The 26,903-nt window shown below is 46.5% G+C and overlaps 1 protein-coding gene across 2 annotated transcripts in view; it reads left to right on the top strand.

Moving 5' to 3' along the window:
* The window catches only part of EML6 (EMAP like 6), a 226,629-nt gene that overhangs the window by 198,066 nt on the left and 1,660 nt on the right, over nucleotides 1-26,903 (top strand). The window contains exons 28-40 of one of the 2 annotated variants that reach the window (XM_069494451.1): nucleotides 10,373-10,381; nucleotides 11,220-11,298; nucleotides 12,686-12,815; nucleotides 14,428-14,526; nucleotides 15,503-15,676; nucleotides 19,268-19,476; nucleotides 20,322-20,479; nucleotides 21,093-21,207; nucleotides 22,038-22,226; nucleotides 23,508-23,680; nucleotides 24,115-24,277; nucleotides 25,748-25,851; nucleotides 26,583-26,736. In XM_069494451.1, the coding sequence (XP_069350552.1) occupies nucleotides 10,373-10,381; nucleotides 11,220-11,298; nucleotides 12,686-12,815; nucleotides 14,428-14,526; nucleotides 15,503-15,676; nucleotides 19,268-19,476; nucleotides 20,322-20,479; nucleotides 21,093-21,207; nucleotides 22,038-22,226; nucleotides 23,508-23,680; nucleotides 24,115-24,277; nucleotides 25,748-25,851; nucleotides 26,583-26,736 (1,756 nt within the window). The remainder of the gene's footprint in view (nucleotides 1-10,372; nucleotides 10,382-11,219; nucleotides 11,299-12,685; nucleotides 12,816-14,427; nucleotides 14,527-15,502; nucleotides 15,677-19,267; nucleotides 19,477-20,321; nucleotides 20,480-21,092; nucleotides 21,208-22,037; nucleotides 22,227-23,507; nucleotides 23,681-24,114; nucleotides 24,278-25,747; nucleotides 25,852-26,582; nucleotides 26,737-26,903) is intronic. The other variant, XM_069494454.1, reaches the window with a different exon arrangement.

The following is a 26,903-nucleotide window of genomic DNA, read 5'->3' as shown; positions in this document are numbered from 1 at the left end:
TTTTTCACTCCTCAGAAAGGCCTTGCTTATCTCAGGCTGGAAAGGTCATCTCTCCCAAAAAAAAAAAAAAAAAAAGTCTGAAGCAGAAAAGTTAGTTTTTAACATTTAAGTTGTATTGTCTTAGCTCTAGTTGAATGTACTTCTGAATTACGGATAACTACAAACTATGATAGTTATAGTTTTAGTCACAAACTTATTAGGTATATTTAGTCCAGATATTTAACTGTTTTACCTGGGTAGGTGACATGTGCACAACCATCTTCTAAAAAAGTTTTTTTTCATGAAATATTGTTTTTATGTACTTTAAGTAATGTGTAAAGCTTGATTGATAAGCATTATTTGTTTTCCAGAGAGTAGATCCCTAATACGATAAGAAAATCATTTTAAAATTTCTTTTCTTTTTTTTTTTTTTTTTTTGGAGACAGAGTCTCTCTCTGTTGCTAGAGTGAGTACCATGGCGTCAGCCTAGCTCACAGCAACCTCAAACTCCTGAGCTCAAGGGATCCTCCTGTCTCAACCCCCCGAGTAGCTGGGACTACAGACATGCACCACCATGCCCGGCTAATTTTTTTTCTATATATATTTTTAGCTGTCCATATAATTTCTTTCTATTTTTAGTAGAGACGGGGTCTCGCTCTTGCTCAGGCTGGTCTCGAACTCCTGAGCTCAAACGATCCGCCCACCTTGGCCTCCCAGAGTGCTAGGATTACAGGCGTGAGCCACCGCACCTGGCCCATTTTAAAATTTCTGTCCCCTGAATGACATCTTTATTTACTTTTTTCCTAAATGACAGCGTTCTAAGGTTCAGCTATACCTGTAAAGGGAAATAGTACACATATTTAAAAGTAGAAATCCTCACAGATAAAATTTTTAACTTTAAATCGGTCTCCATCTGGGCTGGAGACTGATTTCTTAAAGCAAAAGTCAGTTAATGACAAGGTTTTATATCAACTTTGTTGCTATTACTGTTACCTCTCCAACATTTGAAGCTTTTGGCACCTTTCAATTCCCTTTGTGTTTTAAGCTCCAGAATCTCTGACTTCTGCCAGAAGAATTGGCTCAGTGAGAATCAAAGCAAAACTCAGCTCCCCTTGGATTTCCTCTTCTCTCTAAAACCTGAGAAGAATTCAGTGTTTACCTCTCAAGTGGCCAGCTGCATTCTGGGAAGGGCTGGAGAACGTCCTTTGTGTTAATCCCACTTCTGACACACCAATCTTCTCAGTCCTCACGTAGAACAGTGATGACAATGACACGAATAAAAGTTAGGAAAAGTTTCTTACAATTTTAGAGTCTATAGAAAGCCATAGTTTTGGTTACATAAGGCGGGAGCTAACAGCATTTCCTCTGGCGCTGTTATGACTTCCCAAGTCCCTAGTGTGCCCCAGTGAGACACATCATGCTCATTAGGATTTTCTCCAGCACAGGAAGCTTCCTTTACTATTTTCCTGAGGTTTTATTTTAAACCTTTCTACCTTTACCTTCTACGTCCTCCTGAAATATATACCCAAATGTTTAGGAGAGTCTGAGTACATGCCTACCGGCTCAGGAAGTATAAGTTAACTACTACCAAACAATTCTAGGACACTTCAACATGTCCACCATGAAATTAGAGATATGACCCACAGAGAATCATGCCTCAGCAGACCCAGACTTCAGGCTGTCAAAGTTTCCCTCTACCACAGCATCATGGGTTCCTTGGTCATCCTCTGGCTGCACCTGCTTATGTTCTCTGAGAAGATCTCTTTGTCCTTGTTCTGTCTTGCTAAGTCTGAGATTGGCTTTGGGGAGAATGATCTTTCTGAGGGCTTCACTTTTTCATCTCTTTATTATCTCACTTCTGTTGGTTGGAGGCCTGGGCATGGCCTTAAGAATTGAACAGTACAGGCCCTTGTTGTTTACTAGATTTGGGGTTACTCATAAAGCCCTCCTCCCTCAAGAAGGATGTCAACTCTGTGCAAGAAAAATTTGTTTTATGCACTGCTCTATCTCTAAAATTGAGAACATGCTGGCATGTAGTAAACATTTGAATAAATAAATAATCTCCTTAACAATTTAACAAGATTTAGGTTCATTTTCAGTCACTGATGCCTGTGGATTAGATATCAAATTTTGAGCTCTTGTTGACACTGTGTCTTTAAAATCCATAATCCCAACTTGAAAATTCCTGCCTCTAAGCAACTGCCTTCCAGCTCTCAGGTGACAGTCTCCATCCAGTCGCCTGGGCTTTGCCAGTTCTCTCTCGGTCCCCCTCCACTCCTCAGCAGCAGCAGGGGCTGACAGCTTTCACGTGAGGGATGGTCACCCTGGTTTAGTGGGGTTTGGGCACCCCCAGACTTGTGTGGGTGGTGTCCCGAGTGGAATCCCTGTCCCAATCCTCCATGATGAGGAGAGGGAAGAGGAGCCATTTTTCTTTCACACGGTACCTTCTACCACAAAAGCAACTTCACTCTCCATCCATCTCCGCTGCCCAGCATGAGGGAACACAAGGTGGCAGTGCCAGAGTTATTCTTAGCAGAGGATTATAAAGAAGGAATCTGAATATTCTGCATTAATATTTTAGTCCTTCTAGAATATATTCACTCTCAGTCTATGGCATATGTTCCTTACGAAACCAAGGAACTCTTACCAAACCAAAATTAGAAGTGGTTTCTAAGCCTTTTATAAATGGTGGTAAACTCATCTGTGAACTGATGGGCGCTCGTACCAAATGACCTCAAAATTCCACTCTAGCATTGGGGTTTTCCAAACATTTTCATAAACTGTGCTTGTGGTTAAATGGATAAGGCCCTAAGACTTACCTTCTACTACAGTCTCATATCCTTTCTGAGTGCATTTGAATAGGCTTATTAACTTCAGCAAAAGGAAAGTCATATAAAGAAAACTGTACACTGTGAGTTTACAAAGAAATGTTACGGGGTTTTTGTTGGTTTTATTAATAGTTTTTTATTTTAGCCCCAAATTAATAACCTCCTTTAATTCTTGGTTCCTTAATATACCAGTCCTTGGCATCAAGATAAAGTTCCACTGGACCATGAGCTTTGTCTATGAGACTCAGTTCCCCGATTGTCAGAACACAGTGCCTTGCACGTAGTACGGAGTGAGCAGATATTTCTTGAAGGAGTAGATGAGTGGAGGAATTTACGTAGCCTGCTTCTTTTCATATTTAAATCAATTAATATGTCCTCAAAATGCTCTGCAAGTCTGTGCTTTGTCAGCAACCACTTTTACCTTCATATGTGGATGGTCTTTGTGGGAAATGGGGTGACCCACCTAGAAACCAAGGATGCCCTAACTGGCCATGGGACTGTTCTTAGTTAAATGATTTATATCTTCATAGCATCTGTCCATTAGGAAGTGAAATTTGGAATTATTTGGTTTAAATCTATTTAAATAACCCCAAGTAAAAGGAACTGGGAGAAAATTCTGTGCTATTGTGGCCATCACACTGATTGTACCTTCAGAGCTTCTTTGTCAGCAGGTTTACAGTGAAACAACATGCTCCTAAGTGACAAAGTAAAAAAAATTGGAAAGATTTAGACAGATTTCTTTGAGTCTAAAACAAACCACAATATATAGGCAGTCCTAGTTTTTCATCTAACCTTCTATGCTATGTTTAGAGACAAAAGTCTGCTGGGAGAACTTGCCCCCAATTTGTAAAAATTTGTATTTTTAATTTTTTAATGGATACATAATAATTGTACATATTTATGGGATACATAGTGAGTTTCCATACCTTCAATGCATAGTGATCAAATCAGGGCAATTAGCATGTCCACCTTGTCAAATGTTTATCCTTTGTGCTGAGAGCATTCAAAATCTTCTCTTCTAGCTAGTCACTCATAGGCAGAAGCTGCCCCCAATTTTTAAAAACGCTTAATTTAATCAGGGAATCTGTGGGAATTTCGGGCTTGCCTGAGGCTCAATGAGCATGCTGAAGTGGGACCCAGCTCCCCTCCACAGTGATGTCAATGGCAAATAAACAGCTCTGCAGCCCCTGCCCATGACAGAGGCCCTTTGTCATCATTGATCAATAGCTGCTTTGTGAGCTTGTATTGTTAGAGTTGCTAAGAACTGACAGCCATGGTAAGCAAGTGCTGCTGAATTTACCTTACTGAGAGCGTCAACACTGCCAAATCCTGTCTTGAAGCTTGGTCCAATAAATGGGGAGCGACCTTTAATTCTACATTTCCATCTCATTTATAAGGATGGGGTGACCTTAAAGAGCCTAAGGGTGAGTGCAGAGACCTGTGGTTGTGTCTGTCTTGTGTATAAGCTAAGCTCAGGCCTCATCACAGGAGAGAGATGGTGCCCGTGTAGCATAAATGGAGTGGGGAGCCCTCCTGCTGCTCTAGGGACTCTCTCTCTCTGAACTAAATTCTCCTTCACTCCACCCCTGAATTCTCCAAGAGTCCAGCAATCAGAGCTGCTCTGAGCAGGTAGAACATAGCAAGGTTCCCCTGTTCTTTTTGAAGGTGGAAGGAACTGAAATTACAACATGTATTGAATCCTGAAATGCTGGAAATTAATCATTTGAAAAGCCTATCGTTTGGGTAACTCCACAAAGAGCTGAATCATTGGTTGATTTTTTTTAAGTGAATTTAACATTGCTTTCATAAATGACTTTCCTTATTCAAACCCCTTGATTTTCTGTATTGGTTTGTAGCACAGCAATGACTTCTATATAACTAATAATTTTAGGAATTAAACCTGCCATTCATTATAGAATACTTTGTACACCATTTATCACAATGTGTGGCCAGGGCTTAAAAATCCAGAGGTAAAGTGTTAGAAGATGATTTTTTAAAAAAAGATTAATACGCCTAGGAAATCAGACTCCTACAGTGTAATCATTGCATCAAACCTACTCACTTGTGGAGATAGAAGAACACATCAAAAATAGGTAAGCACTTTGCTATCAAAAGAGAGCGTCTTAGACCGTGGCAGAGTTGGGTCTGATTATTTTAGCCAAGTCTCTGAACATGTCGCAGACCCTCCATCTGGAGGGAGTGGGTGCTCCCAGGGCGTTTGCCCTCCTCTGTTGTGTGTCTGGCTGTGTGGACGGGATGTGGTGACTGGGGACGCATTTACAGAAGTGGTTGTTCAGGTGCATAGTTCATGCCCCCTGAAATGTCAGTGGCTGTCAGGGGTGGAGGATGGGTGCTCTTGTGGGTGTGTTTAAAGGACACTGACATACTCTTCTTTGAGTATCCCCCTCCTTTGAAGTTCACGTTGTGCTCTGCCATCTTCCACCCCTCCCTGTATCCACTTCCTGTCCCTGAGCAGTCAGGCTCACAGTCGACTGGTCAACCCCAGCTCCTGCCATGCTGTGGGTTATGCTATCACCTGGAATGTCTCTGACCCTCTGCGATTTACCCTTCTTCCCTCTGTATTTCTCATTCCTGATATACCTCACCTTCCTCCTCATTAAGACATCAGTGCCCAGATACCTCCATTTTCCCCCCGCATTCATCAGCCCCCTCCTGGCATCAGTTTTCTGCCTGCCTGAAAGCCACTCGCCCAGTCTTCTTGGGCCTTCACCCCTCTGTTTCTGCTACAGCCCATTTCTCCACCCCTGACTAGAAAACCCCACGTCGTCGGCGCAGGCTGCCACCACCAGAGCAGCCGCATTCCCAGCCACGCTCGCCCTCTACACTGCTGCTTTGTTTCCATTCTCCCCTTCGGTTGGTTCCCTCTGCTGCCCCTCAGCAGTCAGCCAGGTTTTGCCCCCTCCTCAGCTTCCTGCCCCTCCATTCTTGGCAGGTGACTTTTCTCTCCTCCTCCACTGAGAAAGCAGACGCCCCCGGGCATGAATCCCACTTCTGTCTCTCTCCTCTGGCTTCCCATCCTTCACCTCCATAAACCGTTCACCTCCTTCCTTCTCAGAGGAAGGGGGAGTCCCTCCTCCTATTCAAGACGGGTCCCTCGGCTGGCACTTGGACCCTGCCTCCTGTCATCTGTGCTCTCCATCATCTCTCTCCACTGTCTCTTGTGTCACTCCCCTCAGCAGGATCCGTGTCCTCAGCCAAGAAACACGCCACAGTCTTTCCCACCCCCACCCAACTCTCTTCAGAAGAAAAATAAAGATTCTTTTGGTCTTACTTATAAATTTCCTCTCTTCTCCCTTCTCATTCAGCCTTCACAGTCTTTCCTTCTCTCTCTAGCCCATGGCACCTGTCTTCTGTCCCTGCCATTCTGCTGACATGGGGCTTTCTAATGTCCCAGTCCATCCACTCTCCTCTGTCTTTGTCATGCTGAAAGAATTTGTTTCTTCTAGGGTAGCATTGTCCGATAGAAATATTGATATAATGGGAGCCACATGTGTGATTTTTCTAGTAGCCACATTAAAAGTTAAGAGACATGAAATTAATTTTTTGTGTGAAATTAATTTTAATTATATATTCTTATTTAACCTAATATATTTAAAATATTATTTCAACATGTGATTAATATAATTATTGAGTTATTTTACATTCTCTCTTAAAAAATTATTTTCACTAGGTGTTCAAAATCTGGTGTGTATTTTACAGTTATAGCACTAGCCACAATTCAAGTGCTTAATGGCCACATAAGACAGTGGCTACCATATTAGACAATGCAGTTATAGACATTCTTCTGTCACTCACCTTTTTGAAGCCACCTCTCCTGGCCCTCCTCCTGCCTCTTTCTTCTCAGTGTACCACCCTCTGCTTGCTCTTTTAGCCCCTCACATGCCATTGGTCCTCAGGATCTCACCTGTGGCCTCTCCCTGATTGAGCTCATACGTCCCACCCATTGGCTGGTGAATCCCAGGGTCATATCTCTGACTCCTGCCTCTCAGCTGAGCTTCTGACTAGTACAACCGTCTCACAGACGTCCAAAGGTTGACATGCCAAAACTAAATTCATTATCTTCCCTTGTGTAAACCTTCTCCTTCTGCCTTGGTTGATGGCATTGTATCCACCCAGATGCCTGAGCCAGAAAACTGGTATTGCACTGGATTGCTTTTCCTACTTCATCCCTAAAGACAATCAATTATGAAATGCTGTGAAGTCTATTTCACCAGTATTTCTTTAAATATTCTCCTTTCCTTCTCCACGACCACTGCACTAGGTCTTCATTCCTCCCTTGGATGACTGCAGTGACATCCTCTTGCCCACCTTCACTCTTAGTTCCTGCCGCTCCATCCTTTATGCCCTCACTCGTTCACCCAGATAATTTTATGTTCACCTAAAATGTCCAAGTCTAGGATTATATCCCCATTTTAAACACAAAAAAAGCCATGTTACAGGCTTCAGTCGAGCATTTTCAAGATGGCGGGTGTCTTTCAGGTCATCCCGTGGTTCTCCAGCCTTGACGCCTTTCCTTCAGCTCTGCTTCACCACTAAGCATCTCTGTACATGGTTCTGGAAGGTGTAGGAATACACTTAACAGAATCCAGCATCCTTCATCTTGATAACAGAGAGGCCCGTGGCTTTGGGATGTTCCCTAAATCTGGATTTTATACTAATTCGGCGATCATTAATCTCTCTCTCAAGTCACAGACATCTTTGAACATCTAATTGAAATGTGCCTCCTTTCCGCCAGAAAAATGTGCATGTGCAAACACAACTTTGTATGAGTATTGGGGTTCACTGAAGTCCATCCATGGGGTGACAGATCTTGCTGGAGGTCAGTTCTAACACAGATTCAGATGGCATACTTGTTCCCACCTAAGACCAGGATCAAGGGTAGCTGGTTTCCCAAGACGTTTTGAAAACTCTTGGAACATTTTATGGCAGACTTTGGAATCTGAAGAAAGCTATGTTTCTTCCAAGGACACTTTGAATGTCTGACTAACACCACTAAAAACTATTTCAAACCTGCATTTCTTAGCCAAGTAGAACTGAGTTCACCCACACCCCTCTTTATAGAAACTGCTTGGAATGACTTTCTCACCGGCTTTCCGAGCCTTACCCGCCCCCCCACCCCAGTTGGCTCTCACGTTGCACTTACCTTATGCAACTGACTCATGACTTCCTTCCTTGTTTGAGAAGCTTCCCTGAGAGCCATGGCCCTGACCTTTCCTACACATCTTGGGTCATCGTGTGTTTGTTCCACCCCTTACTCTGCCAGCCCAGCACCTTGCGGGGAGGGGAAAAGGATGGAGAGCTACCCAGGCATTGGCCACCCTTGGGGGCCTTGGCAGGGGGAGAGTCTGTGTCAGGATAACACACTCCACATCTTCAGCTGAGTTTAAGCTTTCTCTTCAGCAGCCCAGCTGCTGGGCAGTGGGGTTTCAGCAGGGATGGACCCTCCCCTGGTCCTGCCCTGCCCACAGAATGTGCTACCTGTTTCCACAGGGGAAGTTAGGGGTACAAGGTTGTGACTCCTCCCATGGGCACTGGAACAGGTTTGCCCTGTCTCTCAACACGAGCCACATGCTTGAGTGCACAGGCCTCTCCTTGGGCTTCCTGCCTTTATTCTCTCTTCCCTGCCAGGCTTCTCCTGTGCCAGAGCCCAGGCCTGTCCACTGCCCGCCCTCATGATTATCTGGTTTGTTTGCTCTCTTGCCAGGATCCTCCTTAAATTTCTTGCCCAATGGAAGCTCTCTTTCTCCTTTGTGTCCCTGAATCACTTCAAAGCCCTGCTTGCCCCACCAGACCCCTTGTGTCTCTGCTCCTTCCACCTCGTCCCTCACCCTCCTAGCTCTTAACCTCGCTGGGTCTCCCTGCCAGCTCCAACCACACTCGCTGTCTTCCTCACTCCCCGCCCTGTGCCCACTGGGAACGAGCAACTATAGAAAGTTTATTGGGCTAAAAGTGAGTGACTGTCCTCACAGCCTCCGCTTGTTCCCACCTCAGCAAAGCTTTTCGGAGTCACATGTTCAGTGAAATCTGAATCTAGAAGGATTTAGATCCACTGAAAAATGTTAAACCTCCAGTGTTTGGCTGTGTTTGAAACTTTTGGCAGTTCCTCCCACACCTGATGTTATGAACGCTGTTTATAGATGCCTGGAAAGAAGCCTTTAATACTTGTATTGTGTTTTAACTTGCTTTCCTTTGGAGGCAGGGAATTGTCAAGTGAGTATGCACACCACGCTGGAGAAAAGCACAGGTGTTTGGTGAACACCCGGTACTAAGTGTTCATGCAGAATCCGCAACCGCGAAGGGTGGATACTTAAAATCCGCTGACTTTGCCACAGTGCAGGTTTCCTCTCCTCGCTCCCCTCATCTTCAGTTTTGAAGCAGCACAGCTGTAAACATGTGCTTGTGAAATAAAAACATCCTGAGATTGCTTTACTTTTCAGTTTTTGGGGTTTTTTTTTACTGAAAATCAAGGTGAAAAAAGCATCGGATTGCCTATGTGTATATACACAGTGTCATGTATATATAAATACATGGTGTTTGTGCTTGTATGCATACTCGACATATACTGTATAATATGTTCAATATTATACAACCTGTGTGTCCCCTGAAAACGAGCCATGTTTAATCTCAAATTATGCCTTACGAACCATGCTATAGTTCTAGCGTCCTCTTGCTCTTATCGCAGACCCTGGCTTGCTTTTGTCATACACTTAAACATTCTTAGGTGAAAGAAGAAACCCACGGATTTCATTTGAAAGTCCCACTAAAACAGAAGAAAGAGCAGATGTCCTGGGAAGCAGTAATTAATGTGAAGGAAGTATCTAATTGAGCGAACTGGCGTGCCCCCAGCCTCCCAATTTTGCTCAATTTGGTAGCGATGATGTCAGCCGGGGGTGTCGTTTTGCAGAGATGTGCTCTCTACCCGTTCTTTGGTGGTGATTATAATACCATTTGGTCCAATTATCACTTATGATTACATAACATGTTCTCATTGAAGAGTTTCTGAGAAAATAAAAGGTACCTTGTTTTCCCCTGCAAAGAAAAAAAAAACCTGCAAGCTGTTCCAGCAGGCAAACTGACCTACCAAGAAACACTGGGAATTCTTAGGCTAAATTATGAGTTGAAGTTGATTTGGAAACAAAGCACTCATTGTGTATAAGTCCCAACGACATCCAGTAGGATGTCATTGTTTTTCTGACGAGTTTCTCCCCAGCACACTCTAAAATAAGCAGAGTCCCCAGGCGCATTGGTAAAGTCACAGAGAGTGTGCGGGAAGCATTGACAAGGCTTCCTTTTTTCTCCCTATCCTGTAGGCGCTTTAGTGCAGAGTTTGCCCAGAGACGCCAGGGTATGAGCTTTCTGAATTTGTAGACTGGTGCACTCTTTCCTTTCTGTTTTAGTTCTTTGCTGGCATGCTGGGGAAGCATGGTTTGTGCCACACAGAATGTCTGTTCACTTGGAAAATGCTTGTGCATGAATGAGGTGGTTGCTAATGCTACTCTAAACTGTACTAAGTTTCTCACTTGGCTTTGTCTGCTGCTTACAAGGGGATCAAGGTAATCCTTTCTCTTTGCATATCCCAAGAGCAATACCTAATGATTTTGGAACATGCCGTGGGAGCTGGAGCAGGGCTCCCCCATCCCTGGTTTCATAAACATCGAGAAGTCTGATTGAAGGGAACCCCACATGAAAAGAATTGGCCTACTCCTATGGGAGTCCATTAGAGCTAACGTATTACAAAATCTCAGTTAAATCTGGAGGCCCAAATCCCCAAAACTGAGAAGGAAAAAGCAACCTTTGGTATGACGGGAGCAGCTTAACATAGACAGTTGCCCTGAGGTACAGGGGCGAGTGGGAGGCAGGAGTTCTTTCTGTCTTCTGTCCCTATGCTTCCTTCTTGCCCTTTTGTGTAGCAAGGCCAACCCGGGCACCTGGCACATGGCCCTGAGGGCCTGTTCCAAAGCCAGGCTTGTAAGTCCAGCTTCACACCACCCTGTGATCTTGGACAACTCAATTCTGAATAACACTGGCACATCCTTGAATGAAAAATGGCCAGTGAGTTCAGGAAGTGTGGCCTCTTCCTTCTCGAGCTTAGGCTTCTCCTCAGTTTTAAACCAAGCCCCTCTGGCTCATGTGTTTCCTGCTCCCAGGATAATGCTAAGTACAGGGAGCAAGGGCTGACCCTGACTACGGCACCTTAGGTGTAGGGAAGCCCAGCACAGTGTCTGTGAATCCTGGCCCATCTCCTGGGGCTGTTAGTGTCAGCAGCTACTTTTGCAGGGGGTGGGGAGTGGGGAGGACAGAGCAAACCCAGGTGGAGGGGCCTGCGGGGCAAGCAGCCTCTGCCACGGCCGTTGTTCAACACTCCGCTTCCCCGGCCGCTCTCTGTTCCAGGCCGCCTGTCAGCCGAGCAGCTCCCCAGCCTGAGAAACTACAGAAGAACAACATCACCAAAAAAAAGAAACCGGTTGAGGTGAGAAGGTTAAACTATTTTGCTTTTCATCTGCTATGGATGTTCTAAGACCTGCCCTGTGGACGTCACCGTCTGCACGTCCCACAGATACCATCATGTGAACCTCTGTGGATCTGGTGGCCCTGTGGTCCCCTCTTGTCCCCCCTCCCTTCTACGTAGCATCACGTCCTCTGCCAAGATGGCACCTCTCATCTGCCCCACAGAGCCTTGTGTGTCTGAGGCCTTTTTCTCTTTCTCTGCAGACTTCTCGAACTGTTCTGCCTGCGTGTGGCAGACTGTGGGTGCCTCCCAGCACCTGAGGTTACATCTCCTCAGTTAAACATCTGACCTCCCAGTGTCCCTAATTCTAAATTCTGCATCTGATCAACCCAGCTTGAGTCAGTTGCTCACCAGGACTGGGGGCAGAGTCACGTGTTATTCACACAGTTTCGGGAAACATACCTTGGGGGCAGAAAGGAGGAAAAGTGAGAGATTTAAAAACAGAAAACAAACCAGCAAAATCATAAAGATAAGAATGTTAATGACATGCGGGCTAAGTGTGGCCAAAGGGTATAGGAGATAGATGTGTGGGTGAGGACTAAAAGTGTCAACTTGAAGAATTTGGGCTTTATTGGGTTTTATCCCATAGCCCGGTGAAAGACAGTGAATGCTTTTGAGTAAAAAAGTGTCATGGTATTTTAGGAACATTAATCTGATGTTTGCAATCAGTGATTTTAGAGAAAAGGCCGGAATCGGGAGGACCCGCATCTTCCCAACCTTGTCTCCTGCCCACAGGCTCAGGGCCAGGCAGAGCCGCGGCCTCATACGTGTGTGTTGAATTCAGTTAAGAACTGATCTGAATCAGCTGCTGCTCTTTATCTTGGAAGACAAGACAGGAAGAAGAGAAAGACTATAAACCCCAAATAGTATCGAGTTGGGGGAAAAAAATGCAAACATGTAGAAACTTTGTAGAGCAAGCCCCAAGCAGCGGAATGAGCATGGCATGTGCTCTGCTCTGCCGCCCCGGCCGCGTTTCTGGGAGCTTATCAGAGCACATCTCCAGCCACCATTCATTCAGCTCGCCTGAAGGGTGCCTGCCAGGGCGCAGACAGGAAACTTCTAGGTAACCTTTATCGGGCAAGTCTGTGGGCTTCTGTGTACCTAAGGAGCCGAGAAGTAAATCTGGTTTCTTTAGAAAAGTCACTGTAATTCTGCGTGTTAGCCTGCCACCCCTAGCGCTTCAGGGGACTAAAGAAAGGGCCTCCTCGTACCCTCAGCTAGTCAAGAAGCAAAATGTTTTCAGTGAGTGGCGGTTTGCCTCAGTGGCCATGCGGTTCCTGTGGCTGTTCGAGCAGTGCACCTGTGCGCTGACCTCCCCTAAGGGTCGCTTGACCGTGTGTGCGTGTAGGAGCTGGCTCTGGACCACGTGTTCGGCTACAGGGGGTTCGACTGCCGCAACAACCTGCACTACCTGAACGACGGGGCGGACATCATCTTCCACACGGCGGCGGCTGGCGTCGTCCAGAACCTTTCCACAGGTAACGGGGAAAGGAACCACCTTCGGGACACAGTTTTCTCTTTTAGCCCTTTTATCTACTTTTCCACTCTTTAGGTGCCCAGAAGCTTAAGCATTTTCCTTTGCTGTAGAGCCGTTCTGCTCAATTCCAGCCTGGTAGCACTTGGTCCTGGGAGCACCCAGAGCCCTCTTTCTCCCTGGCCCCGGCCCAGCCTTACCTTGTGGAAGGTCCTGGAAGGAGGTGTGGTGTTGACTCAGCTCCTCTGAGGCCACCACGGAGAGAAGCCAGAGAGAGGGTGTAGGGGGTGGAGAAATTCTTCGGAGACTGTAACCAAGAACAAAGCATAGGAAACTTTTCTCATTAGTTGTTAACAATGACCCATTTTTTAGTTTTGTTTGTTTTCACTATTTAGCCACATTTACAATGAGAATGAAAACAATTAAATAAAAGTACCCAAACCGCATGATGACATAAGATAAAAAATAAACATTTCAAACAAAAAGAAGCATTTATCGGGTGTCGGGCAGATGGGGGTTGGGGTATATTCACCCTAATGGGTGTGGTGTGCACTGTCTGGGGGATGGGCACACTTGAAGCTCTGACTCGGGTGGGACAAGGCAATATATGTGACCTAAACATTGATACCCCCATAATATGCTGAAATAAAAACAGAAGCATTCAGAAGTTAACAGAAACCCCTATCTTTATCACCAGACGTAAACATGTTAGCATTTTGCCTTATTTGCTTCATATCTCAAATAACCTTTTTCAAATTTTTATGTTCCTTCCCAATTCTGTAGGAAGGAACATAAAATTGCCTAGTCATACATAAATTTAGACAGCAAGATCGCCGGGCACATAATGATTCGTGTCTTTTTGGGGGAGGAGGACCTTGAAATTGTCTATATATTTGCTTGGTTTTCTTGTCGTGTATTATCATTTTGGTAGCAATGTGCTCTTTTTTGTGAATATCAGTGCCATCGTTTGCCTCTCGGTTCTTGGGCATTATGGTAGGTTTAAAGTGGCCACGTAGGAAGTCAGCAAACCCATTAGCTAGAAGAGATGATGAAGTGCTTCGTCCCCTTTCCTCCACTTCCTGTGCACATGGCGAGTTAGGGCTCTTGAGGGTCAGCCGTTGCCCATGCTGTCCCGGCACCCAGTGGATTGGCGCTTGGTAAGGGAATCATTTCACATGAGTAAGTGGTGCCATTTTGCTGGGTGGAGCATCATCTCTGAGCCCCAAGCCCACCCTGCCCAGAGGCAGACCTGAAGCAGTCACCAGTCCTGTGCTGTGGGGAGGAGGAAGCCTTGACCGTCATCATTTCAGACTCTGAAATCCTCTGCACTTGGACTGTGCTCTGGACCCCCACAGGGCAGCAGGAAGGATTGAAGTGGAGCTTGCATGTAACAGATAACAGACACCAGCTTTTCTTCTCCCAGACCTAGAACAGAACATATACGTTTTAAAAAGTGGTCTTCCGTCTCCTCCAGGATGATTCTGAACGTGAGAATTTGGGGAATTTAAGCACTCACTTTTGCAAGGAATTTCCAAAGACTCTGCAGGATGCTTTGGGGTTGCCCTGAAAGGTCTTTAGGTTCCACTGTTCACCGTCCCGTGGTCTCTCTCTCCTAGGGAGCCAGAGCTTCTACCTGGAGCACACAGATGACATCCTCTGCCTCACAGTGAACCAGCACCCCAAGTACAGAAATGTGGTGGCCACCAGCCAGATAGGTAGGAGGGCCTTGCAGCAGCTGAGGCTGTTCTGGCTGAGCAGGGACGTTGACTTAGCAGCAGTTACTGGGAGAGGGAGTGGGCAGGTCACTGATGTCCACCCTGTGGTGTTGATTTGTTGAGCTCTGAATGTATCTGTGGTGCCTGAGTTGATGCATCCAGCGTTTGGTGATCCTGAGGGACCATGAAGTCAGACCAGAACCCGATGGTCCAAATAAATGGACAGCCCCATCCCTGTGGACTTGCAAGAATAACTTTTCAGACCCCAGGTGTCAAGCGAAGAACCCTATGTCCTAAAGCCTGGTGGTGGTGCTTGGCAGGGGTAGATTGCAGTCAGTGTGCCTGGCCCTTCTGTGCCCTGGGAAACTGCCGATGACAAATGTGAACTGGTTCACATTTATGAAGTGTTTGTTCATTTGTCTGTTTTGTCTTTCAAGGACAGTTTTTACCAAAGTATCTTACTGCTTGTTTTCATTGAACCCATGTCCATTTTTATATTTAATTTGGAACTTTCTCATGCTGGTGTTAAGTGCTTCACTGTTAGCAACGTGACTTATCTTAGCTATTGTTTTCCCTTGACGCTTCCTCATTGCCATTGCCCACCCAATGCAGGTGATATTACGGAAACCCCAGGTAAGGCTGTGCCATCCGTGAGTAGCTCGAATCTGTACAGCATAAGCCATGTCGATGTGTCATGCTTACTGATTGTATCTGGCTGAAGTCCAGATACAAATCACTGACCACACCAGTTTCCTTTGTATAGAATCTTCCACAAGTGTGTGTGTGTTGGACATAAACCTCTGTGGGGCTCTGCCTTTAAAAGCAAGTTTCCTGTAGCCTTTCTCCTCTGGTCAGGTCAGACTATAGGTCTCTGATGCCCAGTAACTGTAACGGCCCTAAACACTTGTTTTAACAAGGCTTTTAAGTGTGGGCTCCGTTCCTCAGCCTTGGTTCTTTGTCATGCCTCCCCGCTCAGGAACAACACCGTCCATCCACATATGGGACGCCATGACCAAACACACCCTCTCCATGCTGCGGTGCTTCCACTCCAAGGGGGTGAATTACGTCAACTTCAGTGCAACTGGAAAGCTCCTGGTGTCAGTGGGAGTGGACCCTGAGCACACCATCACTGTCTGGCGATGGCAGGAAGGTAAACCAAGCCCGGCCTTCCGTCCCTCTAGGGGGCTTGCCTGTGACATGGGCTGGGCTTGAACCCAGATTGGCCTCCCTCCAAAGCCCGCTGGAGGCACTGCTGCCAGGTCAGCAGAACCAGGGCGCTGGGGCACTGGAGCTTCTTACCAGATGCTGCCCTGTCCTGGCCCCTCAGCCAGGGGAATGCTGAACCATCAGGGAAGGGCCTTTGGACACTTAGGGAAAGTGTCCCGATGGTGGCAGAAGGCAGCATCCCCGCCTCCCGTTTCTGTCTTAACCCCCTTCCTACCCAACCTTCCTTGTCATCAGTGTTCTTGCTGGTGGGCCCTGGATCCTGCTACAGCCTTATCACCTTGGGTGCTTTATTACAGGAATTTGGGGGGATGTTATACCATAACCTCAGAAGCAATGAAAAAACTTTTTTTTTTTTTTTTTTTTTTTACATTCTAACACTTTTGAAATGAGGATTCATCTTACAATCAAGGTTTACATTTACTATAGGAAGATTTCTTTCTTGTCCTCCCCAACACTTGCATGCTTGTGTGCACACATGCACAGGCAAGGTGCTACTATAATAAACGTGTGGTCATCTTAGAATGAAAGATGTGCAATCTTCTGAGAGTATTCTCAGGTTGGGTACTGCTCTGACAAAAGCAGATCTAATTAGTTAGGACATTAATGAGGTCTGTCTGCAGCCGGGCAGCGTGTATCTGGGACACGCTGAGCCAGGCAAGCACAGAGGGTGGCACATCTCCAATCCAGGGCTCTGGAGTCCCATTATCTGCTCACTTCCCATGGAGGGGGTGTGAATGGAGGCTGCAAAGAGATGAGCACAGTGGGAGGAGAGTCCCAATCCCTCTTGAGCCGCCATGTGAGAAAAAGAGGCTGATGGCTCGCAGACATTTGAGACTCTCTCATCACATTCCATCCGGAGCTGGCTGGATCCATAGTATTTCTAGGAAACCACGTTTTTCTCATTTTCTTGTTCACCAGTGTATCGTGTCCAGATGGCCCCATAATCCATATTTCGGGGATCATTCCTGATGAGGTCAAGGGGCCAGCTGACCAACCAGACTTGGCCCAGATGAGACATTGAGCATCTTAAATGGTAGATGCAGAGTGTCCTGGAGCCAGAAGGACTAGAGAAGTCTTCCCAGTCAGGATCCACCCCGGGGAGAAACCTTCCAAGTGCATTCCTGGCAGGCTGAGTTCCATCCTCTGCTTGAGCACTTGCCGGGATGCAGCTATCATCACTTCAGAGGCAGCCCACACGCTGTTGGAAAGCTCTTATTATAAAGCCCTTATGTGGGGCATGACTTGCTTCGTGATTCTCTTCTATGCTAACTCTAGATCCCTGCAAGAACTCTGTCACCCTGGCCCTGTGTGCAGTCTTGTCTTTTTAAGTTCAGGCTCACTTTCCCCACGTCCTCTACCTGTCCTCCAGGTGACACCTGCTCTGGTTGCCCCAGCACAGACTCCTGCTCTCCTGGGACCCCTTCTGACCTTCCCAAGGGGGTGCTGAAGAAAACAAGGCTTTTAAATAAGCTCCCAGGGAGGAGAAAACCCTGCTCTTTGGTAAAGTTCTCTCGTGGTCTTTGTGGGCCCTGGTCTGTGCAGAGGGTTTTGAGCCGGTGCTGATATCTAAGAGCCTGTCACCAGCTACCGCCTGCTCCGAGCTGACTGTGGACATGTCATCTCTTCTCTCTTTCTTCTCCAATGTGGTTTTTCCTTCATTCAAGGCCTGCTTAGGGATAAATAGCATGTGTTTGGGGAGGTTTGTACACATCTTTGTTACCACTAGAGAGTTTATTCATTCCTTGCTTGTTAGAGGATCATTTTGGGGAATGTGTGTGTGTGTGTGTGTGTTTAGGTAGGTAGAAATAAACAAAATAGAACTAAAAGTGAACTGGTTACATAAAATGCATGTTGCCAGTTCCTATATAATGTCTGGCGTAATTTGCTCTGAACAGACTAGAAGCCCAGTGCAAAGAGGGAGATTGGTGTTGCCATGATTAGAAGTGTCCATGAGATTAAAACAAGGAAAAAAGCCACAGTGGCTTAGACAAAATGTGCATCATTAGTTTGCATTTCCCCCATAGCTAGTGAGACTGAGCCTCTTTCCATCTCTTTATTGGCCACTTGTATTGCTGCTTCTGTAATTCACCTGTTCAAATACTTTTTCTCCTGGGGCTGGGAGAGTTGTTTTTCTTTTACTTATGATTTATAGTTCTTTATAGATTATCATTGTTAATCCTCTGACTCTCATAAGCATTGTAAATGCTTTCTCCCAGTCTGTTGTTTGTCTTCCCTTGTTTATGGTATCCTTGGAGACCATGAGTTTTAAAACCGCTTCGCCTTAGGTAGTGAGATACCTGTTACAGTGAGTCATGGAGTCCATCTGCAGAGAAGGACAGCTGGGAGGGGTTAACCTTCGGGTCTCCCGGGAAAGGGATTCCTCAAAGGGGGAGTGTCTGAGGGGTGGCTGCAGGCCCAGCTACTTTAAAACCCATCACCACCACTGTACTAGAGAGCCATGATAAAAACAAATGTGAAGTGATGAGAAAGAGGGAAAGAAAAAAAGTGTATGTAAATAATAAAGGGAAGGGTGACAATTAAGAGGAAATTACAGTGAAAAAAACATTAAGTTGGAAGAAAAAGTAACAGACTCTAAAAATTAAAAACTCAAGGGTTAAAAATAATGATGACATGAAAAGAGTTGGGTTTGAAATACAGGCTGAAAGAATTGAAGTGGAAGAGATTTTTGAAAAGCTAATGGAGTGATGATGATACTAGCCAACACGGAATAGGCACTGTATCAAGCACCGTGCTGACGGCTTCACTTACAGCAATTCTTTTAATCCTCACAGCAACTTATGAAATGGGAACCATCATTACCCCCAGTTTACAAGTGAGGAAACTGAGGCATAGTGAGCTTTTAAAAAAGTCCAAAGTTGTTCTACAAGTAAATGGTGGAGTTGGGATTTGATTAAGGTAAAGGTTAAATAAAACTGAAGAGATAGTCAAAAATATAAACAAGTAGGGTTGAGGAAAAAACTACTAATGAAATATAAAAGAGAAAAGTTTTAAACCTGAAAACCACAAAATAAAAAGGAATATGGGGAGCAATTTTTAAAAGACAATAAATGCAGAGAATCTTGGAAAGAAAGAAAAATGGAAAGCTGTCTAAAGGAATGAGTCCTAGTGACACACTGGGAGAGGGTGTGGTGTCCTGTGAGGTGGCTCCTGTGACAATGCTGGAGACCAGAGGGGGAATGGGGGTGCCCTTAAGCCGTTTCACCTTTTTCCTCATATCTGGAAACTTCCATTTCATGGGCCAGCCTTTTCTGCCACATTCGTGGATGCCGGGGTGGGGGTTCTGCTGGGGCACCTGCTGCTCTGGAAACTTCCCAGACAGGCTCTCTCCCCTGCCATTCGGGGAGGGTCCGAGGGGGAGAGGGTGCTGTTTAAGAGGGAACGTTGAAGCATGCCCTAGCCCGCTGGGGTGGAGAGCCATCCCAGGCTGCGGCTCCCCTGGCCTGGCCCAGGAAGTGAAAGGGGACGGCCTCACCCGACTCTGTCACCCACACAGGTGCCAAGGTTGCCAGCCGCGGGGGTCACCTGGAGCGCATATTTGTGGTGGAATTTCGCCCCGACTCAGACACGCAGTTCGTATCTGTCGGTGTCAAACACATGAAGTTCTGGACCCTGGCAGGCAGCGCCTTGCTTTACAAGAAGGGGGTCATCGGGTCCATGGGGGCGGCCAAGATGCAGACGATGCTCTCCGTGGCCTTCGGTGCTGTGAGTTCCAGCAGATGCTTCGTGAAGGGGACCCTGAAGGCATGGGGGCAGGGCGGGGGCGGGTGGCTAGTTTGGCCAAGAAGCTAAAAACAAGAAAGACATTTCCATGTTATCTCCTATACTGGCGTATTTGTAACCACTGTTCCCTTTCCTTAGTACAGTTGAGTGAGTTGGCCATATTTATTTCCCATGTTTTCCCCCTTAAAATGTTAACCAGGAAAGGTAGGCCGCCCACCCAGGGCTGCAGGGTCACTGTTCCAGAGGCAGGCCCGAACTTGCAGGCTGATCAGACCTGGGGGAGGCAGCCCCAGAGGATGCTGGGAACAATTTCCATGCCAGATAGAGCGCCTTTTTCTTCCCAGCCCTCTTGTGCCACCGGTCTCCCCAACTGCCACCCTCCCTCGAGTGAGCTCTGGGGTGCCCTCAGCCAATGCAACCTCCCCTGGGGACATTTTGGAACACGATCACCTCTCGTTCCTCCAGGCATGGATTTATCCACTTCCTAGTTAAGGTCCAGGCAAGTTTGCTCTGAGGCTGGAATCCCCCCTTGCCTTGCTGTCACCCGAATGCTCACAGAAGGGAAGTTTTGTTAATGCAGAGCTATGCTCAGTGGGGAAGGAAAATGCTCGAACCAACTAAATACAATGAGTTTCAAAGCCAGGCGATTGCCTTTTATGCTGTTTGTGATTTTTCTGCAAATTCTGCCTCTTTCCTTAGCACAGAAGATGAAACTGACTACATGTGTCTGCTTCTGTAGCTCTGGTTCCTTAATAAAGGAGTGGGTGGCTGGGAAGGACCCCCTTGGGGGAGTGTTCCTGGTGTGGAAGGTGTCCCTTTGTTTACAGAACAATCTCACTTTCACGGGTGCCATCAACGGAGACGTCTACGTCTGGAAGGACCACTTCCTCATCCGGCTGGTGGCCAAGGCTCACACAGGCCCTGTGTTCACAATGTACACGACCCTTCGGGATGGACTCATAGTGACCGGTGGAAAAGAGCGGCCGTAAGCAGAAGCTACCCTGGGGACGATTTATCTTTTGTTACCTTCTTGGGAGAAACCAACAAAAGCATCCAACTTGGATAAAATGCAGATTGTCATTCTCCTGCCTTTTTTGCATTAGGGAGATCAGTCTGCCATCTCTCCAAGAGGGCCCTAGGTCAAAAACTTAACAAGTAAGAGGAGTAAAGAGGTGGTTTCACGGTAGTTTAAAAACCTGAGAGGTATTCTCAAACAAACCTCAGTGACTGTTGATAAAATGTTACTCTTCCGTAGTTCTTTGGGGGAACGGAGGAAGGAGAAACGAGAAGAGGTGGGTAGGAACTACGTGAAAACAAAGCCCGAAGACAGGACAAACATTTCTCTTAATGTTGTAATCTAAGAAAAACAGAGTCTGATTTTCCAGATTACATCTTCTTTCCTCCCAAGATAGTAGCATCTGAAGGTGTTTTAGGAAATCTGCCAGTTCAGGAGGTATGACCCCCTCATCAGCAGGGGGAGGGCCTGTCTTCCTGGGCCTTTGGTGGCCAGGACCTTCCCGACTGGGAGAGAGGGGTGGGGGCTCATGGGGAGGTCTCAGGACGAGGCTGACAGCTGCGTGCCTTTCCATCTTTTTCAGGACCAAAGAAGGAGGTGCTGTAAAATTGTGGGACCAGGAGATGAAGCGCTGCCGGGCCTTCCAGCTGGAGACGGGGCAGCTGGTGGAGTGTGTGCGCTCCGTGTGCCGCGGCAAAGTGAGTGCGGGGGGCCTCGCCATGCCTCCCTGGGCCAGGGAAGGGGGAAGTGTCGGCGCCTACCCAGCCAGGCTCTTGTCCTGTGCTGGTTTGTTTAATCCTTGAAACAAGCCTTCAAGGTGTGAATTACACCGTGGTGGGGAGGTAGCTGAGGAGAGTCAGACAGACCGGGGTACAACGTGTGACTCTCCCAGGAAGAACCACCTGTGACCTGGTGTGTTCCTTAACATTTTTGTGTCCAGCATGTGGGTTTGTTGTAACGATCACATGCTTTGTACATGGCAGTGCCTTTCATTTTGCCTGGCATATAGTCGTATTCGGGAAACATTAGCTACTATTACTATACATAATATTCTTAAGAGCTCAGAGATATTAAACAGTTTGCCTGTGCCCAAGATTATGAGGCCAGTAAGGGGGAGAGTAAGGGCCACCAAACTGTCTGACTCAAAGCCATTAGCTTTCAACGCATACATTGGTCAAGTATCAAAACAACTGTGAGCTATTCTGAAATATGGATGTCATCACATCACATATATGCACCACATTTCATTAAACATAGCTCACTGCAACCTCAAACTCCTGGGCTCAAGCAATTCTCTCACCTCAGCCTCCCAAGTAGCTGGGACTACAGGCATGTGCCACCACACCTGGCTAATTTTTTTTTTTTTTGGCGGGGGGGGGGGGGGGTAAAGATGGTATCTTGCCATGTTGCCCAGGCTGATCTCGAACTCTTGGGCTCAAGTGATCCTCCCACCTTGACCTCCCAAAGTGCTAGGATTACAGGCATGAGCCACCATGCCCAGACTCTAATATTACTTTAATTATAACAGGGAAAAATTTTAGTGGGAACCAAAGATGGAGAAATAATTGAAGTTGGCGAAAAAAATGCTGCTTCCAACATCCTGATTGATGGACACATGGAAGGAGAGATCTGGGGCCTGGCCACACACCCCTCCAAGGACATCTTCATCTCTGCCAGCAACGATGGCACGGCCCGGATCTGGGACCTGGCTGATAAGGTGAGCTGGGCTCAGATGTCTGTAAGTGACCGAGTGGCAGCGGGAGCTGAGGGACGGGAGGTCCAGCCAGCTCAAGGCAGAGGTGGGGGATGGGTCAGCCTCAAGTCAGCAGTTAAGTTAGAAGCCAAGTCCCGCTCACACACACCTTATCTGTGTATCTTTTACCTGTATATCCATCTATAAATATTTATACTACGGGAATAATCTAATTGAGAATGAGTATTCTCTTGTCATGAAAGAACCCACAAAACCTAAAAAAAAACAGACAAATCATGTCTTCGCTGGATAAGAAGATTAAAAATGATTTAAAATGTCAAATGTTGCCAAATGGACTAACATATTTCCATCAAAATCCCAAAAAGGTTTCCCTTAAGGGTTTGGGAAGACAGTTTTAAAGTTCATCCGGGGTAAAAATGAAAAATAGCAAGGAATTGTCTGGCAGTGGGTGGAGAAGAAAGATTAATGTTGCCAAGCTACATCTAATGTTAAAACAAGCATTTAAGTTCTAATAATTAAAATACTTGAATGGCTAGTAAATGTTTCAGTCATATTTTTAGTGTAAGGGCCAAAGAGCAGACACACGAAAGCATAAGCGAAGTTGTTATAGTCCTAAGTTAATTTTTATAATTATTTATTCCATTTATTATTAAGAATAGCTATCATTAATTGAACACTATATACCAGATTCTTCATACACACAACCATTAATGCTTACAGCCCTGCAGGACCAGTATTAATGCCGCCTCTTATGGATGGGAAAACTGAGAAGTAACTTGTCCAAACACAACCAGCTAGGACGTGGCAGAGCCAGGATTTAGGATTTGAACTAGCAGAGGCTGAAGCTCACTCATTCCCATAAAGAAGAGGTTGGCAATCTATGGCTAGAAGGCCAAGTCCAGACTGCTGCCTGTTTCGGCAGATTAAGCCTCGCTCATTCGCTCAAGTGTTGTCTGTGGCTGCTTTTGTGCTGTGACAGCTGAGTTGAGTAGTTGGGACAGAGGCCACATGGCCTGCAAAGTCTAAGATATTTACTACCTAAGCATTTACAGAAAAAGTTTGCCAAACTTTCCCTAAAACATGTCCCCTGAACTGCTCTAATCAAAACATACTGCCCACCTCAGCTACTCAGGGACATTTACTATAAGGGGCAAAAGATGTGGTGGTCTACGGTGGCAGCAAAGGCAGCCTTGAGTACGCTGGCTCTGGCCTGGTGCGTGACTTCCCCTGGAGACCAGCTGAGCTGGCCAAGGGCTCAGGGGACTTTACTCCCTATCAATGTAGAAGCTGCTGAACAAGGTGAGCCTGGGCCATGCTGCCAGGTGTGCAGCCTACAGCCCTGACGGGGAGATGGTGGCCATTGGCATGAAGAATGGAGAGTTTGTCATCTTGTTGGTGAACAGCCTGAAAGTTTGGGGGAAAAAGCGAGACCGGAAATCTGCTATCCAAGATATCAGGTAAGTGATCTGGGCAGGGTGGGAGGAGAAAGGTGAGCATTTTCCCTACCAGTGGTTCCCATTCCAGAAGGGCTATGGCTGGAATGAAGGACTCAGCTGTGAGAGGGTCACTTTCAACAGGCCAACTATGAATGGATACCTTCTCACACGTTCATTCTCGGACATGTCTTTGCTGACTTCAACGAGTGTGGTAAAAACTACTTGTAAAATGTCATTCTACAAAAGGCTGCATGCATATATTTCCTTACTTCCGAGGGATTCGATCCAGAGAAATTGTCAAATTCCATAGACTGTCAGGAGATGCTAGCCACATGTGTCACGAGGGCGATCTCCTTGTCTTTGGGCCTAGAAGGCCTGACCCAGAGCAGCCTTCATGCCTCATCAGCCCCAAACAGCCCTCCTCATGGACCGTGCTCTTGGATTGCTTTTTCTAGAATCAGCCCAGACAACCGCTTCTTAGCTGTCGGTTCTTCTGAACACACAGTTGACTTCTATGACCTCACTCAGGGCACAAATCTAAACCGCATTGGCTACTGCAAAGATATTCCAAGCTTTGTGATTCAGATGGATTTTTCTGCGGATAGCAAATACATTCAGGTATGCTTTGAGTTTACTTATATTTGGGGCAACCAGTAATAATAGTAATAATAACAATGGCTTATATTGAGTCTTTATTAGGTACCAGGCAATGTACTAATTTATTCTTTACTCTTTAAGTACTGTTACTTTCCCCCTACTTTATAAATGTAGAAACAGACGCTAAGAGGATTTAAGAAGGTTGAAGAAATAGAATTTAAAATAGTCAAGAGTCATTCTTCAGTAAGAAAAGCAGGAAACAAGCCCTAATCATCTTTTATCTTCTCCTCATCACTTCTCCTTCAAACGCTTCCTAATTTCTAGTTCTCTGGGCTACACCTAAGCCCTGTGTCACTTTGTATACTTACTCATTTCCAAACTCTACTGGGTAGTGTGGCCCCTCACACGTGGGACCTGGACTCCAGACAGTGGGCCTGGGGAAGGGACCAGCGGGGAGGAATCAAGGAGTCCCCTTCTGGGACTGACAGCTAAAAACAGGATGATTTCTACAGTGCTCAACAAATAAGCATTTGTGAGCTGGCCTGGAGTTGGATATTCACTCTGAAGGGACAGAGGATGTATTCATTCATTCATCAATCAAATATTTATTGAAGCAGGCTAGGCTTTTGGATGGACAAAGTGGGACTGGTCCCTGCCTCCTGGGGCTTGCTCTGTAAAGGAGAAGACAAGCATTAAACAATCACAAAATATACCTAAAATTACAAACTGTGATGATGTACTGCAAAGGAAAAGTACAGGGTGCTGCATTTAACAAAGTGCTGAATTTAGATGCACTTCCTCTCCCAGGAAGTGATATTTCAGCTGAGGTCTGTAGGGTGTGTAGGAGTTAGCCAACAAAGAGGGGCGGGCACACTGTTCCAGGCCATCTGTGTGAAAGCCCTGATGTGGAAAAGATCTTAGTTCGTTCCAGAAGGAAAGTCGGGGGGCTGGGGTAGAGGCCCTGCAGGGAGAGGGGGCGGGAGATAAAGGCAGCAGAGGTTTGGAACAGTGGTCAGTTTCCCCTGGAAGACTCTCAGAGGATCCAGGGTCAAGTCCTAGACACTTCAGAAATCGCCTGTATCAGCTGCTGTGGGAAAACTTGCCTTACCTCTGTTGTACCAAAGGTCCTTGGTTCCCTGAGAATAAGGATTCCTGTGTATCAGAAACATCTGGAGGCTCTGTTAAAACACAGATTCCTGGGTCCCACCCTCAAAGTGTCCCATTTGGTAGGCTAACAAATTTCCAAGGCTGCTGGTCAGGAACCACACTCGGAGAACCACTGCCTTAGGACTTTGGAAAATAGGGATAATGATGAGAAGATTTTGCTGAGGGCTGGCTACAGGCTTTGCAGCCTGGAGCTGGGCTTGGACTTGGAGAGAAGCCCTAGGAGTGCAGAGGCTGGGCCCGTGTTCTGGGAAACAGCACACCAGAAGGGGAGCCTTCAGGACTGAGAGAGCAAGTCGATGAACAGGGGTTCCCTTCCACCTACAGGTGTCAACCGGAGCCTATAAGCGCCAGGTGCATGAGGTGCCTCTGGGGAAGCAGGTAACAGAAGCCATGGTCATTGACAAGATCACCTGGGCCTCCTGGACAAGGTGACTGGAGGAAAACACTTCTTGAAGAAAAGGTCACAAGAGAGTCTCTTGTCCCAGGTTCAGCCTCCAAGTTTGTATATGGCCAGGATCTGAAGAAGTTCAGAGATGGAGCTATCTTTACGTTGAGCGTGTGAGGGGGTGGGAGGCTTCTTTGTACCAGTTCAGATCACTGATTTTGGTCTGACCTGGGCTTTTGAAATGCTTAGTCTCTCTCTCTTTGTGTAATCTCTCCTACAAGTCCCCAACCCCATCCAGCAAGTTCAAAGAGAAACCATCTCCTGTCTCTTGGCCAACCTCAGGTGCACAGCGAGGCCTCCAGTCACCAGGGGAAGGGGTGTGGGGGCTAGAATTGCCATTTTGCAGGATGAGAACCTGGTTAACTCAAGGGAAAAGAGATCGTCCAACCTGGGAGTTGTAAGGAGCCCCCTCCCTTCTCCCCAGCATGCACACATTCAGGAGGACCATAGGGAAGAGGGAGAGAATCAAAGACGGGGCTAACTTCCTTTTGGAGTTTACGGGACAGAGGACGAGAGGGATAGTAAGAAGAGCTGGCACAAATGTACAGAGGGAAAGGGACAGGGGACAGATGCTTTCATGTTAAAAGAGCTGTGTGACCACATACTGAATTTTACAAAACGTCCCTTTCTCCGTCTTATCCCTGGGAGGGGATGACTGGCCCCAGGAAACCTCCTCACATGTCTTCCTCCTAACACCTCTTCCTGTTGGAACAGTGTTCTGGGAGACGAAGTCATTGGAATCTGGCCGCGAAATGCAGACAAGGCTGATGTCAACTGCGCGTGTGTGACCCATGCTGGCCTGAACATTGTTACAGGAGATGATTTTGGGCTTGTGAAGCTCTTTGATTTCCCATGCACCGAAAAATTTGTGAGTCTTCCTCAGTAACCTCGAACTGCCTGTAGGTTCTCTGTTCTGTAGTCTATGGGAGATAGGGGCCACCTCCAGATGGCTCTCTGGGAGATACAGAGGAATCTTGTCCCAGCTCTGTGGAGATCTGGCAATGACTGACTAACCTTTTCGTCTCCCTCTGGAGT

This window comes from Eulemur rufifrons, chromosome 19 (genome assembly GCF_041146395.1).
Source record: "Eulemur rufifrons isolate Redbay chromosome 19, OSU_ERuf_1, whole genome shotgun sequence".
Classification (NCBI taxonomy): Eukaryota; Metazoa; Chordata; class Mammalia; order Primates; family Lemuridae; genus Eulemur; species Eulemur rufifrons.
Note: the sequence above shows the minus strand (reverse complement) of the source record. Positions and strands in the feature narration are given on the sequence as shown.